Raw genomic sequence first — 15,832 nt, forward strand, 5'->3', positions numbered from 1 at the left:
ATGAGCCGACCAGTCCAAGTGCAGATCTGCGGGCATGTCATGTCCCCGCCTCCTCCGTCGTGTCCAGTGGCAGTATAAACTCCGCCCCTCCTGTGGCCACAAGCCCCGCCTCCCCAACCTTCACCTTTCCCCTCAACCGCCTTTTCTCCCACGACTGCAGTGAGTGATGGAGAGAAAGAGAAACACTGTTACTGTTACTTCTTAATAATCAAATCAATGCCTAGAGCTGTTCATGAAAACATTGCGATGAGTTTACGAAATTACGTAAACATTCAGAAGCTGCATGTGATCGTTATATAAAGCTCCTCCTACTGCATGCGTACTCATACAGCACAAATTAGTCAAATGTGTATGTGCATGCTGTACTGCATTTGTTCAAATGATCTTTCGGTAATGCCCATGCACCTTCTTTGGACTTCACTGAGACTGTGATGAAGATCTCCACCTTCCCACCTCCTAATCTCAGATTACTTCCTGTATCCTACCCAACTCCACACTAACTGTCTTTCATCAGCTCTCTCTCTTTTCCTGGACTTCATTTTCACGGTTTGTAATGAGTGGATGTCTCTCTCTCTCTCTCTCTAAGCAGGTGATCCCAAGTCTAATCGTCGCTCCTCTTACCTGCTGGCCATCACCACTGAACGCTCCAAGTCATGTGATGAGGGGCTTAATGTGTATAGAGAAGAGGGGCGGGTCTTCTCGTGAGTTTTGGGAATTTTACTATTTTTAAATCCTGTTCACATCTCAGTAAGGATGTGGGAATTGATTTTATGTTTGAACATATTTTCATTGTTCTTTTTCAACAGGAGGATTCCAAAAAGAGTCAAGAGCTTCTTTACTGAAGGGGTGAGTTTAATTCCCTATACTCTATAAAATTTCAACATGAACAAAACAACTGTATTGTCGTTTTAAATCGACATCAGTCAACATAATGTGATATATTTCTTTGTATAGATCAGATTGTTCCATCCTGGATGCTGATTGGTCAATATTAGTGTTATTTTAGCATTATTTATATACTATTGATTTTATTAATATTTTGAATTAACTTTTATATTATGTCTTCAGTTTTCATTTTAATTGCAGTTTAAGTTTTGTGCTTTTAATATATTTCTAATTATAGATCAGATTCTGGTTGGTCAATATCAGTGTTATTTTTATATATTTTTTTAATATATAATTTTTATTAATATTTTGAATAAGCTTTTATTTTGATGTTTTCAGTTTTCATTTCAGTTTAAAAATTGTATGTGATGTGATGTAATTTTTGTTTTAAAAAATATTTCTATTTAATTTCTAATAATTTTATCTAGTTTTCATCATTTTAATTATTCAGCTTTTTTTATTTCTGTTATTTGCAAAAGCAACATCTAATTTTTTTTTTTTAAGTTGAGGTTTTCAATTAATATTTATATTGTTTTTGCTTTATTTCAATTAACAAAAACTATTTTTGAATGTTTTAGTTTTGGTTAACAATAACAACACTGGTCAGTACAGCATTCCAGCCGCATTATAAGTCATGCTATGATAAAAGTTGTCACCTCTCCATTGTCTATTTTCATATTTCAATTGACAATACATGTTTGCTTAAGCAATGCCTCAATAGTTATTTAGCTATTGGTAAACATTTTCCTATCACCCAAGAATGGATTAAAAAGTTAAAACGGTTTATTTTGTTTCAAACTGTATTGTATGATATTTTAACTTAAAACTTTGGAGCGTACAGCTTTAAATGTTCTCTTCCTGTATTCTGGGTCTTTGTATACTGTAGTTCCATGTCGGTGTCACAGTTGTGCATTTCTCTGTCCTGTGTCATGGTTTAGTCTCTGGACAGTCTGGCTGCTGCGGAAGAAGCTCGCTCTAAACGACACTCTACCTCGGAGCTGGGCAACATCAGCTACAGTGACGTGAAGAGAGAAGGCTGGCTCCACTTTAAACAGATCCACACAGAGAAGGGCAAGGTAAGCCAAACAGACAGCGAGGTTCATTTATAATCCAAGGGAGCAGTTGTTAGTGGCTTAGATAAAGATGTGGGCTTGTAAGCGAAAGGATTTAAGTACAAACTCGCCATGCAAGTAGCTTTGGATAGAAGTGTCTGTTAAATGACTGCCGTAATTAGTTACCTGTATGATCTGATAAATGAGATGTCTTTTCTCTCTCTCTTGCAGAAGGTGGGTAGTGCCATCTGGCCTTGGAGGCGGGTGTTCTCTGTGCTTCGGTCCCATTCTTTGTTCCTGTACAAAGACAAGCGAGAGGCAGTGCTCAAAGGCGCAGCGCTGGGAGGCGGGGCTGAAGAGGAGCAGCCAATCAGCATCCGGGGCTGCCTTGTGGACATTGCGTACAGCGAAACGAAGCGCAAACACGCACTGAGGTTGACCACACAGGACTTCTGTGAATACCTGCTACAGGCGGAGGACAGAGAGGACATGCTGGAGTGGATCAGAGTCATCAGAGAAAACAGCAAGACTGACAACGAGGTGAGAGTGTGAGAATGATGGAACATAGAGGCCTTCAACAGAATGAAATGGCAAGACCAAATTTGTTGAGGTTGCCGTTGCCTCTATAGGAAGCAGTGCATGTTTACTTGGTATTTGTTTCTGAGATCTCCTTCCTCTCTCTTACTGTTGTTTACTGTCAGCAGGCTTTGCTATCACTCCCAGGCATGCTAGTAAATGTGAATATGGTCATAATATATGGGCTTGTATAATATATTGGATTTTATTTTATTATATTTTATTTTATTTATGGACTATGCTAAAATAACAGTATAATAAATATACTCGCAAACTAAAATTAAAATAAAGAACTTGTAATTTAATGTTAATTTAAGAACATACTAAAATAAAAACTTATGTACTTGGATATATTAAAATTTAAATAATGTACATAAATAGCATTTTATTTATTTTATTTTATTTTATATTATGAACAGGCCAAGATAAAACATACTTAAAGTATTTTTTTTTTTTTTTATATATAGTTTATTTGTTTCAGAAATATGAAAATGCACTTTATTCATTTTTGTCTGTAGGAATTGGGTTTCTCACGACAGGCTCTCATCAATAAAAAACTTAATGACTACAGGAAGCAAAGGTGAGATTGGAGCCCACTGTAGCATTTTGTTGTTCTGAAAAAAATAAATAAATAAAAAATTCATTAAAATAATCTGCTTCCTCTTGGTTCCCTATTGTAGTCCAACAGGTAATAAACCAGAATCCTCACCCAGAGTGTCTCGAATGACATTTCTGCTCAGTAAGCAAGACAACAGCGCACCCCCACGTTCCCCAAAACACGAGGCCAAAGATGAGAGCAGCCCCCCTAAATCTCCTTGGGGCATAAATATAATGAAGAAGGCTAAGAAAGCAAGTCCTAAAGCGTTTGGTGTGCGTCTAGAAGACTGCCAGCCTGCTACCAACAACAAGGTGTGTCCTTTAAGCAGTGTGCTGAATGTGTTTCCTATGCTTACTGGTAACTTCACATTAGTATGTTTACATGTGTATGTGTGTTGGTCTGTGTAGTTCATTCCCCTGATTGTGGAGATCTGCTGTGGGTTGGTGGAGGACATGGGTCTGGAGTATACAGGGATCTACAGAGTGCCAGGAAACAATGCAGTAGTGTCCAGCCTGCAGGAGCATCTCAACAAAGGAGGAGACATCAACATCGCTGAGGAGGTGCACTGTTTACCCACACACACATAATCTCTGTCAGAGACACTGTTATTGTTAACTTGTCACTGGCTCTTTGACACTTGAGTCAACATGCTTGTTATATTCACTTCCCATGTTTAAGCTGATGCTTCCTCATACTAAAAGCTTGATGATAATTGGGTTCAACAACAACAACTGCTTTCACTTTTTACTCCTGTACAGAAATGGCAAGACTTGAATGTGATCAGCAGCCTGCTAAAATCCTTCTTCCGTAAACTCCCAGAACCCCTCTTCACAGATGGTGAGATTATGAGCATCTGAACTGTGATTTAATGCTATTATATGTGCATAAAGTGTAAATATACTGGAATCCTTCTGAAATATATTTTGAAAAGGTATGAAGTATGTCATGTAGTGAGATTGTTTTACTTCTATTTCTATTTCTCTTTATCCTCTTGAGACAAATACAGTGACTTTATTGAGGCCAATCGGATGGATAATGCCAGTGACAGGCTAAGGACAATGAAGAAACTGGTATGAACTTGCTTTCAGCATGTTAAAGTCTTTTACACTTTGTGAAAGTCTTTTACACTCACCGAGGCCTGCATTTATTTGATCAAAAATATATTATAATATATGCATATTTTCACTCAGGATTTTATGATCAATCAAAGGTTAAAAAAAAAAAAAAAAACAGCATTTACTTTATTTTATTTTGATTTACTGTCACTTTTAAACATTAAATAGCATTTATTTTGTATTTTTAGGGGTCAAGCAACGAAGGTGCATAGTCACCTATTGTATCTGGTGGCATTATTATTATTCTTCTTCAGTTTCTTCCGCCATTGCGTCTATGGCAGCCCATAGAACCGCTTGCGGGAAAGTTGTGAAATTTGGCACACTGATATAGGACAGTCTCAACATTAACCACAGCAAATTTGGAGTCTCTAACTCAAACTCTCTAATGCCACCACTTGTCCAAAGTTTCACTCATGTTTATGCTAATAACTTTTGAACCATAAGGCACAGAAGGAAAATTATTTTCCCCTCTGAATCCTTGTCTCATGCCAATATTGTTTAATTGTTTGAAAAACTACTCTTTGAACTTGTCCTAGACAGTTTGTCTGATTCTCACCAAAATTGGATCAGATCATCTGCAGACCACGCTGGCAAAAAGTTTTGGAATTCAAGTTGATTAGTTTAACCGTTCTCGAATAACGCATGAACAAATTCTACAAAAAGCATGCAAAAATGGATGTGAGGCTGTATCTCCGCAATGGTTTGGCATATTGAGACCAAACTTGATGTGTGTTATAACAAGTATGACCTGAGACTACATGCAGTGTTTCAGCGGTGTGCCACCTAGTGGTCAAAACTGGTCTCTTTAGATTAGTTGCATCATGCCGAGTCGAATGATACCCAGTTTTCCCATGTCAGCCGTTTTGGGCCGTCGGGCAGTTTGAATTTTGTAGTAAAATGCTATATTTTACGAACACATTGATGTATCATTACGAAACTTGGTATGGGTCATCAGCACGATGCCCTGAAGGAGCCTGAGAAGTTTCAAGCCAAATCAAATATTCACATGCTTATAACTTTGGGTGTAGTCGACTTATTATAAGGGGAGTCACCCTTTTAGACTCCTGAATCCTTGCCAAGTCCAGCAATACCAAACATGCCAGGTTTTGGCTTATGGTTTGTGCAGTGTTGCATTTTAGCGATTTAAAAACATTTGCCAATATCTTAGCAACCATTACTCCGATCGACACAAATGCACCGTAGAGAACTCAAAATCCTAGCATGCCAGCTTTACGCTGATATCTAACTGCCAAAATTTTGATAGTAAGTTGCAAATAAATGCAAACAAAGTCGGCCATCAGTCATTTTTTCTGTTCTCATATATAAAAATATCTATAACTACAAAACAAAATGAGATATTTTCATCAAATTTGACATATGTATGGGCACACTCTAAGGACACAAAGAACATTTGGTGGGATTGTGCCTCTTGGTGGCGCTATAATTGAACAAAACATGAAATTGCCATTGACTACAATGGATTATTATGGTATAAAATGCTATATTTTACGAATGCATTGGTGTACCATTACGAAACTTTTAATGTACCATCGAGACAATGACCTGAAAGTACTCAAAAGGTTTTGAGACAGTGCCACCTTGTGGTCAAAAGTTATGATAAATTTTCAAATAAATGCTAATAGCTTTCTGTGAATTTTGCCTATTGAAATGTGACTGGTATTAATAGATTCCTTGGGTCATGGTGAGAACAGTGATACCAATGTTGCCATAGTCAGGCAAATTTCCTCTCCGCCATTTTGACTTTCTTTTTTTTCAAACTCCTCCTAGACTGTTGGTCCGATTTTCACCAAAAAACGAATCATATCATCTTCAGACTATGCTGACAAAAAATTATGGATTTTATGTGATAGACAAAACCGTTTTCGCATACCACACTTGATTACACACAAAATTACACTTGAGGCTGTATCTCTGTAATGCTTTGACATATTGACACCAAACTTTGTGTGTGCCATTGTCATCTCATGCAGAACACACCACATCGATTTGATAACAGCACCACCTATTGATCAAACGTGATAAGCCATTAAATAATGTTACTAGAAAAATCATCCTAAAATGTCTTCAATTACTCATTTTCTGTAGTTAGTCTGATGCTTGCTTCTGTAGTGCTTGGCCCTGTAATTGCTGCTTGCAGCTATGGTCTTCACTTGTTTTTCTATTAACTTTTCCTTTTGTCTCTTTTTGCCTTTCTGCAGATACGCGATCTACCAGATTATTACTTCCACACTCTTAAATTTCTAATTGGACACCTAAAGACTGTGGCAGACCACTCTGAGAAGAACAAAGTGAGCAACACTTGCTTTTCTGTGATTCACATATTTCAGTACCTTTGGTAAATGACAAAGCATAGTTGAACACAGTTGTTGCTTTTTATATATTAATTTGGGTTTGTGTTGAGAACCAGCTGGGACTAGTCTTTTTTTTCCTTGCCTATGGAGACCTTTGCAAATAGTCTAAAGATTTGAATAAGTAATATTGATTACATTTTTATTACTGATTAGTAGCATCTGAATTTGGCATTTCACATTAAAAAATCAGCAGAGCTGCTCATGTGACCTGTTGCATACAGTAGCATGCTAGTTCATATTAGCTGTATGATGTCTTATTGTGCGCTTATGTATGTGCAGATGGAGCCGCGTAATTTGGCACTGGTGTTTGGCCCCACTCTTGTCCGGACCTCAGAGGACAACATGACAGATATGGTCACCCACATGCCTGACCGCTACAAGATTGTGGAGACACTCATTCAGCACGTGAGGCACAAAGCTGACAAAAATCACCACCGGTTTTACAGCTAGTCTCCATTTTAATTATGATTTTAAACAATGATTGTCTTGCTCTCTGCGCAGCATGCCTGGTTTTTCAGTGATGAACATGAAACAGATGAAAAGGTTTGTTTTCTTTATAATTAGTGTTACTGAAATTCATCAAATTAATTTTAGGAATCATCTATATGACCAAAAAACTAAACAATTAAATTTTGAAGTTTTTCATGGATTTTAAAAAAAATATTTAAATGTCACCCCTCAGACACCAGTGGACACAGAGGATGTTCAGCCCGCCCCAAACATAGATCACCTCCTCTCTAATATTGGTCGGACGGGCCCACAGGGGGAGGCATCAGGTGAGAGTGCTTAACCAGTTACAACCAACAATGCTCAGGTTAATAACAGCCAGTTCTAGTTGACAGTAGTCTCCATAAGATGACTTTTGGCTAGCAGTCATATTCCACCTCAGATGCATGTGGTCTGTCGGTTGAAAATGTGACAGTAGTAGACAGCAGGTCCAACATGTTTCTGTGTTCCTGCATGTTGAACACTCTTTACTTCTCTTTAGGTTTCTGTTTTAAACAATCTCTTTCATTATGTTCACTTTCTGCTGTCTTTCTCTGTACATTTCTGCATCCCTCTCTTAGCTGAGCCTGTGGAACAGCCACTGCGGTAGGATGGGTTTCCCCTGCCATGCACTCTCTGTGTGTGTGTGTGTGTGTGTGTGTGTGTGTGTGTGTGTGTGTGTGTGTGTGTGTGTGTGTGTGTGTGTGTGTTCATGAGTGTGTGTTTAATGGCTAAATGCATTAGTGATTGAGGTGTTTATGGCCCCGTTTACATGTCCTGTTAACTAAATACTTCTTTATCCTCTTAGTCAAAGCAACCATATTCAAACAGGATAGCTCATGGAAGGGGTGTATCCAATATTTTGACATTTTAGAGCACGATAATGTAGGTCTAAATTTAAAAAATAGCAACTCATTGGGTTGTTTAAACTGTTTTTACATGATTTTGGATATTTCTATTCTAAATGTTATAGTTTTAATTTTAGTGGTAAAGCTGAATTTTTAGCAGTCATGACTGCAGTCTTCAGTGTCACGATCCATCAGAAATCATTCATATATGCTGCTTTACAAAGAAACATTTCTTATTATCATCCATGTAATTTTATGTCCTCTTTTTTTTCAAATATTTTGAACAGTAGTGGTATGTATCACAAAAGTAAATGTCATGTAAAATTATTTGTGCAAAATCTAAATAATATTGAAGAGCTAAGCCTTCACAATTCATAACTTTTGAAAACTTCTGAAGTGACACCCAAGCCAGGTAAACGGGACCTGTGTGTGCTGGCGATTTGTGTTTGTTTCGTCTTTCTCCCCCTCTGACAATTACAGTTTCTGCCCTTGCCTTCCCTTAGCTTCTTTCATGGGTCGATGTCATCAGTATGTGATGTGATGTCATCAGTGTGCGCTTTATCTTTACTGCTGCATATATGGGCTGCTTCACTTCTTCTTCTAAGACCCTGTTCACATTGGAAAATAAACTGACAATCGACAGCTGGTTGTTTATTACACAGATGCTGTTTATATTGGATCTTGTGTGAACACTGTCTCACAATCACTGTTTATGGGGGTGATGCTTAATGTTTGACACAGAGGCTGCTACAGGTCTTGTTTATTAATGTATAAAGTTAACTTACTGACAATCACAAGGTTGATCCTCCTCTGTGCCTCTCATTAATACAGCATATATTTAACATGGTGCCAAAATATTTGTTAATTTCACTAACTTCCTCTTAAAATCTCTCTCCCTGTCTCTCTCTGTTTTTAACTGGCCAGACTCAACCAACAGTGATTCTGCAAAAGTTAAGGTCAGTATTAACCAAAAACTATTTAATATGTTTGTTGTGTATTAAAGGTTAAAGAGAATACTGTAGGGATCTGGATGCTTTTGATCACTTTAAATTAGTAATACTTTTCTGTAAAAGCAATCTAATTTAATAAATATTTGATAAAATATTTTTCATAATAATTCATATTAACGTATTTGTTTTAATTAAATTTTTGAAATATTTGCTACTTAGGGGTCGTGGGGATCAAAACGTGACTTTTCTGCCAAGGATATCCTGACGTTATCGATTATGTCTGCTGTGACCCGCAAACGCCGGAAACGGCATAACGGCCGTCTCCTCGGCAGCAGCACAGACGACGATTCTGAGCATGAACCCCTAAAATCCTGCATCTCCGAAAAAGATGACTTGCAAGAGATGGGGCAGGTCGCATCTTTCTGTGCCCCTCGAGCGGAGGGAGAAGAGGATGAAGAAGAAGAGGAGGAGGAAGAGGAGGAGGAGGATGAGAGACAGAAGGCACAAGAGCAAAAAGAGGAAGTAGTTCCCAGCATTTCCTCCACAGAGGAAGCGGCACCAGCAGTGCTGCTGAGTGAGGAGGAAGAGCAAAGGTCTGAAGTGAAGGGTCGCAGCTGGAGAGGAGATGATGCACGGTCTATTGTGTCAGGTTACTCTACTCTGTCCACTCTGGGGCGGAGTTTAGCATCAGAGGGGCGCGGTGAAGATGCAGATGATGAGCACAGCGAACTGGTGAGTGAAACCGATAACGAAAGTGGATTTGCTTCACGCTCCCTCACCCAAGAGAGGCCAGAAAAACCAAGCCGTTCAAGCCAGAACTCACACAGCTCACCCGAACCAACGGCACCGCGCAGTTTCCTCTATGCACACTGCAAATCACAGACACCTTCTGCTTCCTCTGGTGCAACCTTTGCTCTGCCTCCTCCTTCCCTCACAACCAGTCCTGAAGATGGTACAGCACGTTCATCTACTCCCTCGACCTCCTCTTACTCATCATCCGCTTCCCAGCGCCTCCACAGCCGCCACTCTTTTAACTCCCACCGCCTCATACAGTGCGACACCCTCGCACGGCGTCGGCTAAAGGCAGACAAAGCCAAAGCGCCCTCGGTGGACCTTTCGGAACTGTCCAGCTCCTCCGCCACGGAGGGAGAACGGCGGTCGGGTGCAAATCAAATGCCTGATTCCTCTCCGTCTCCTTCCCCAAAAGTCAAATCCTCCTCCAAAGGGGTTAGCGTGCGAAATGAGTGCACGGCAACATCCACAGCCAGTTCTGGAAACTACTTGTTGTCCACTGGGCAGGGTTCCCTAGCGGATCAGGTCCGGGCTCGTCTGATTGGCTCGGCGGATGATCTACGCAGCGTCGGCCTGAGGAAGAAGCTCTCGCCGGAGACACGCCGAAAGAGACGTGCATGGAGGAGGCACACGGTGGTGGTCTCCCCTACAGACAATTCAGACAAAAAAACACCTGCGCCACCCCCCAAACCGCTAACTTCGCCCTCCCCTGTTGAAAAGCAGGACATTGAAGAGTCCCGCTCAGAGACTGAAGACCCTACTGCACATCGGGTCCTGCCTACCTCGCGCTTTCGTGATTTCTTGTAGCAGTGATGGTGTGTACAGGCTAGTGAACCAAGAGAGCTGGATTTGGGTTGGGTTGTAGCTGTGTCCTCAGTATGTTCACACTGACAGCGATTCTGCAGTGTCCAACTGTATCTGGTGGCGGATGATGTGATTGTGCACCATTCAACCATTCATCATTCATTGTGCACCATTCAAAATTGAATTGAGAATGATTTTAAATTCGAAAGTTGAACAGAATTTCAATTGAGGTAGCAAATAGAATTGAAATTTGAATTTAATTAAATAGAATTATAATGAACTGAAATTCAAATAAAACTACAGCAAGGGCATTTTCAGACCTGTAGACTGTTTCACAAGGCAACATTTCACTTACCAAAATGTGTTTATGCAAGTCACATGTGTGTAAAACTGTCCTCTCATTGGTCAGATCGTACCTGTTCATGTTCCTGGAAACACCAATCGTGTCATCCATTAGAATGGATTGTTACACACACTCATATGTTTGAATATACAGTGGGGGAAATATTTATTTGACCCCCTACTGATTTTTGCCCACTTACAAAAAAAGTGAAGGGTTTGTCACCTTTATGATCAGTTTATTTTATTGTATAGAGAGAATACCAACCAACCAAAAAAAAAAACTGAAAAAACACATTATATAAAGGTTAGAATTGATTTGCATTTCAGTGAGTGATATAAGCATTTGATCCCCAAGCAAAACATGATTTAGGACTTGGTGCAGAAACCCTTGTTGACAAGCACAGAAGTAAGACAATTTTTGTCTTAGTGTGTTACCAATGTTTTGCTTGGTAACTGTGGTCCCAACTGCCTTAAGATCATTAACAAGCTCCTCCCATGTAGTTCGGGGCTGATCCCTCACCTTTCTCATGATTATCCTTACCCCATGAGACGAGATCTTGCACGGAGCTCCAGACTGAGGCTGATTGATGGTTGTTTTGTATTTCTTCCATTTCTGAATAATCGCACCAACACTTGTCCCCTTCTCACCAAGCTTCTTGCTGATGGTCTTGTAGCCCATTCCAGCCTTGTGCAGATCTACAATCTTGTCTCTGACATCCTTTGACAGCTCTTTGGTCTTGCCCATGTTGGTTGGAGAGGTTGGAATGGAAGATACAGATTGTGTTGACAGGTGTCTTATACACCTAACGAGCTGACATCAGGAGTAACTTCTTGAAGTGACCGGACTAATCTGTGTTCCACTTGGGCACACAACCAATCTGTGGGAGCCAGAATTCTTGCTGGTTGGTAGGGGATCAAATACTTCTTTCACTCGCTGAAATGCAAATCAATTTCTAACCTTTATATAATGTTTTTTTCAGGATTTTTTTTGGTTGAAATTCTGTCTCTATCCGTTAAAATAAACCTACCATAAAAATGACAGACCCTTCATTTCTTTGTAAGTGGGCAAACTTCAAAAGTCAGTGGGCAAACTTCAAAACAAAATCAGCAGGGGATCAAATAAATATTTCCCCCACTGTATATGTATATCAAGGCTTCATTGGGCCAGCATTCTTGCAATACACCTGTTTCAGAGAAGAACAATAACATTTTAAAATGAAGAGATGCTCTTTGGTTTTCAACTATGATAAATAATGTGCTCACCCACCTAATTAAACACTGAATGCATTTCACATTATGAATTATGATACAGCTTGGATTGTTGGTTCATTAGGTCAGATTGCGTTCTCACCAAAAGCGAACCACTTTAGAGTTCCATTTCAACTGGGCCAAGACCACCTCATTCAGGCGTTCTCAGACCGATTGTTTTGGTGTTTATCTGAGTGTGATTGTCGTTTCTAAAATAACTCAACTAAAGTAGAAAATGTGTCAGGTTCTGAAACAAATGCTACAAGCAAGCCAGGTGTGAAAGCACCCTAAGTGTTATTTGTAATGAGAAATGAAAGAGTTATCAAGACAAACTTCTGCCTCATTTGATGTCACCTATAGACATTTGTACTTATGTAGATTTTTGCTTTTTACAAATTGTTTCATTTTATGGACGATGGTGGAAAAACACTTAATTTCCCAGAATATCCTTACCTTTTGAAATTTCTTGGAATTGTAAGTTCCACTTTAATTCTAATTCTAATTCCAAATCAACTTCCAGTAGGGTGTGACCTAATTTGATTGAATGGAATTTCTGAAACTAAAATTTTGCCTTGCCCTGGTTTGTATTTCTATTGTTGCTGCATCACAATGCTGTTCATTTGCATAAACATTATCTCTTCTTTATGCAATTGAGTGACTAATGTTGCTTTTGGTAAGTTCTCTCAAATCATTCTCAATGAAAATAAAACCAGTCACTTTGTCACTGCAAATCACTGTCGGTGTGAACGACCCTTTAGGTTGCTGTGTGAATACAAGATAAAAATTGTTTAAAGCCCTCAGTTAAGTCAAATTTACATTACTTTTACTCAGATTTACTTCACCTGCCAGGCAAAGGGGCTTTTCAGTGATGCCAAAGTTTTCTTCTTCCTTTTCTTGGCCAGTTACATGACAACATTCTGCCAAGACCCTGACAACTCGCATGCCAAGGAGTGATTTTGTGTTTTCAAGTCCCAGATGAACCAATTCTTCAAAAATGCCAGTACAGTATTGGCTAAACAGTGTTAGCAAACAGGAACAGTGTTGACAGTGACAGTTTTAACTAGTTTTAACATAGGCCATTGAGCTCAGTGCCAGTGCATAATTCTACCAGTAACTTAAATTACATTAAGATCCATAAGAGGCAGTGTGGTGTGTTCACCTTCCCACATGTTCATCTACATAGAGTAACAGCTCATTGGTGAAATCATTTTATATGAGTGTATATGTGTGTCTGAAATTGCCTGTGTATACATTATGTGGTCGAGGATATGTGTGTCAAACGATTTTGTAACATTTGTACAAAGCCTTGCTTAAGTTAACCTTGTAAATAAACATATTATCTTTTTTTATTTTAGTTTATATATGGTTTACAAAGTGCACTTAGGTGCACAGTCATTTCTTTCAAGATGTTACTTGAAATGTTTTTCCTTAATATTATTTGTTTGTTTGTTTTATACACAGTATATATTATACATATATTTTGTATGAATATAATAAGTACTTGGGGTGTACCTGTTTTAACTCCAGAAGACTGTTTTCCCTGTTAATGGCCTTTCTCTGTGACTTACAAATACTATGCAGAAATCTATTCACCTCAATGCAAAGAACAGAGATATAACCTGCAAAGTGTGTCTGTCACAAACTATAATAAATTCTTATTGCAGAGCATACTTCATTTGGGTATTGTGTTTTTGTCTTGTTCTGCAGGCATTTTAGCAAAGAGCAAGATTTCTGAGAAAAGGTATGAATAAATGCAACTGTTTCCGCCTGAGGTATTGTGTGTGTGTGTGTGTGTGTGTGTGTGTGTGTGTGTGTGTGTGTGTGTGTGTGTGTGTGTGTGTGTGTGTGTGTGTGTGTGTGTGTGTGTGTGTGTGTGTTTATATATAGAGAGAGAGAGGCAGAAACAGTGGCTTAGATAGATGACAGAGCTTACTCCTGTGTGTATGTGTCTACCTAACCTGTAGTTTCTTAATATTTTGGTGACAAAGTTGTAACCAGAAGTGAACTAAACCTGACAAAACATGTTTATGAGCATACCATCATGGTATACAGTATAAACACAAGGTTTTATTCTAAATTATGCAGAAAGTTTTCTGTTAGGGTGTGGGTTAAGTTATAGTACTTACAACAAGCTTAACAAACTCTATATAAAAGACAACAGAAGTGTATGGAATGTCCCCATTTAGATAGCTAAGTGTGTGTGTGTGTGTGTGTGTGTGTGTGTGTATTTACAGCATGGGACCTGTAAAAACCTGTTTGCAAGTCAGTCTTTTAAATGAAACTGTTTAACATGTTTGAACTTGTTTAGCAATGTTAAATATTTTGTCTTTGCTTTCAGTATTTTATTTATATTTCCTCTATGTAAAATTACTTCTCTAGTTTACTTACAGAGTGAGTAATATATTATTTATCTTTAAGTATCAGTGTAACCGATATTAAGAGATATTAAAACAGATTCTAACTTGAACATCATGAAACTTTTATCACATAACAACAAAAATGCTCACAATCCATTTTGACACTTTAAACGCGCGCGCGTGTGTGTGTGAGAGAGAGAGAGAGAGAGAGAGAGAGAGAGAGAGGGAAATATACATGTACTCCAATACCAAAAAGACAACTGCTCTGTGTGTGTTTGTGTTTGTGTGTATTTTATACACCAATACCAAATCACTTTCCCGTAGGGTTACATTTTCTTCTGATGTTTGTTTATATTTTTAATTTTACTTCATTGTATTTCACGTCATTTCATTAGTATGGCAGCAGATGGCAGCATATACAGTGAATTGTGAGCTGTCGGTAAATCTCACACGCAACTCAAATCATGTTTTTAATCATTTGCTACTATGAATAAACCCAGTAGGTGTAGTCCAGAGAAAAGACTGTGTGAAGTTCATGTTCTGCATTCAGACAACTTAATTTCTTTGTTTGCAACAGTTTATCTCCAAAGTCTATTTTTGTGACACCTGTTCATAAACAAAAATATATAGGCTAAAAATAAAAGTAGCAACCCAATCACTCAATCGACTTCTCAGTTCAGATAGTGAGCAAGTGTGTCATGCAGTGTGAGTGAATGACTCGTGTTCATCAGCGGATACTTACCGCTCGAGTAAAGCGCTGCGTGTTTACAAGCGTCTACGACAGCCGCCAGAGCAGCAGCAGGACTGGGATTCACAGGCACTGAGAGAGATCGACATTTAAACCTGTACTTCTGGACTTTTTGTCTATTTATTATTCACATTTACCTCAAGACGGTTATAAGAAGTACTCCCTGCCTGGAGCCGAAGGGATATTCAACATGCTGGGGAGGAAAAAGAAGCCGGAGACAGTTCAGACTGAACCCAAAGCGTACGAGGCGAAAACCCACGATCCACTTCGGAGGCTTGGTGAGATCATAATAGGCTTCATTAGGACAAATAATAATAATAATAAAAATCCGTATACGTGCTAAATGTTACTTTAAGTATGCATGCTTTCTTTAGTTTCACAGAAAGTAAACTTTAATCTCAGCCGCTAACTTGTTTTCAACTCTAAAAGCTCTGGTTGTGAAAGGGGTCAAATGAGCAGATTCACTCATTCCACACTAAATCAATAAAGACCTTTACTCTTTGACGAATGCTCGTTTTGATTGACATTCGGGTGTTGTGAGGCATCTAGTGTGAACTCATGAGATTTATCCCTTAATTGTTTAGGTGTCATTTTTGACCTGCTTTGGTAAAGAAAACGCTAATGCACATTATTTATTGCATTTGTACTTGACTTTGTGA

At 38.8% G+C, this 15,832-nt stretch overlaps 2 protein-coding genes and 1 long non-coding RNA gene across 3 annotated transcripts in view; 2 read left to right on the forward strand and 1 right to left on the reverse strand.

Annotated features, from left to right (window-relative positions):
* LOC109045929 (rho GTPase-activating protein 23-like) overlaps positions 1 to 11,371 on the forward strand; it is a 66,742-nt gene extending 55,371 nt beyond the window's left edge. Inside the window, 16 exon segments of the mRNA XM_042721502.1 lie at positions 1 to 159; positions 587 to 701; positions 807 to 846; positions 1,824 to 1,961; positions 2,169 to 2,477; positions 3,032 to 3,093; positions 3,194 to 3,422; positions 3,519 to 3,671; positions 3,870 to 3,948; positions 4,108 to 4,181; positions 6,446 to 6,535; positions 6,878 to 7,003; positions 7,100 to 7,141; positions 7,281 to 7,374; positions 8,857 to 8,888; positions 9,102 to 11,371. Of these exon segments, the coding sequence (XP_042577436.1) occupies positions 1 to 159; positions 587 to 701; positions 807 to 846; positions 1,824 to 1,961; positions 2,169 to 2,477; positions 3,032 to 3,093; positions 3,194 to 3,422; positions 3,519 to 3,671; positions 3,870 to 3,948; positions 4,108 to 4,181; positions 6,446 to 6,535; positions 6,878 to 7,003; positions 7,100 to 7,141; positions 7,281 to 7,374; positions 8,857 to 8,888; positions 9,102 to 10,481 (3,122 nt within the window). The 3' untranslated portion in view covers positions 10,482 to 11,371.
* On the reverse strand, positions 18 to 15,451 carry LOC122136965. Its single transcript, XR_006154448.1, has 4 exons — positions 15,311 to 15,451; positions 15,168 to 15,245; positions 2,124 to 2,234; positions 18 to 154 (listed from the first exon to the last, which is right to left on the reverse strand). It is a non-coding gene; the product is annotated as an uncharacterized LOC122136965 (long non-coding RNA).
* Positions 15,183 to 15,832, forward strand: part of LOC109051256 (1-phosphatidylinositol 4,5-bisphosphate phosphodiesterase delta-3-A-like) — a 22,618-nt gene continuing 21,968 nt past the window's right edge. The window contains exon 1 of the mRNA XM_042721506.1: positions 15,183 to 15,451. Within this exon, the coding sequence (XP_042577440.1) occupies positions 15,364 to 15,451 (88 nt within the window). The 5' untranslated portion in view covers positions 15,183 to 15,363. The remainder of the gene's footprint in view (positions 15,452 to 15,832) is intronic.

This window comes from Cyprinus carpio, chromosome A3 (assembly GCF_018340385.1).
Source record: "Cyprinus carpio isolate SPL01 chromosome A3, ASM1834038v1, whole genome shotgun sequence".
Classification (NCBI taxonomy): Eukaryota; Metazoa; Chordata; class Actinopteri; order Cypriniformes; family Cyprinidae; genus Cyprinus; species Cyprinus carpio.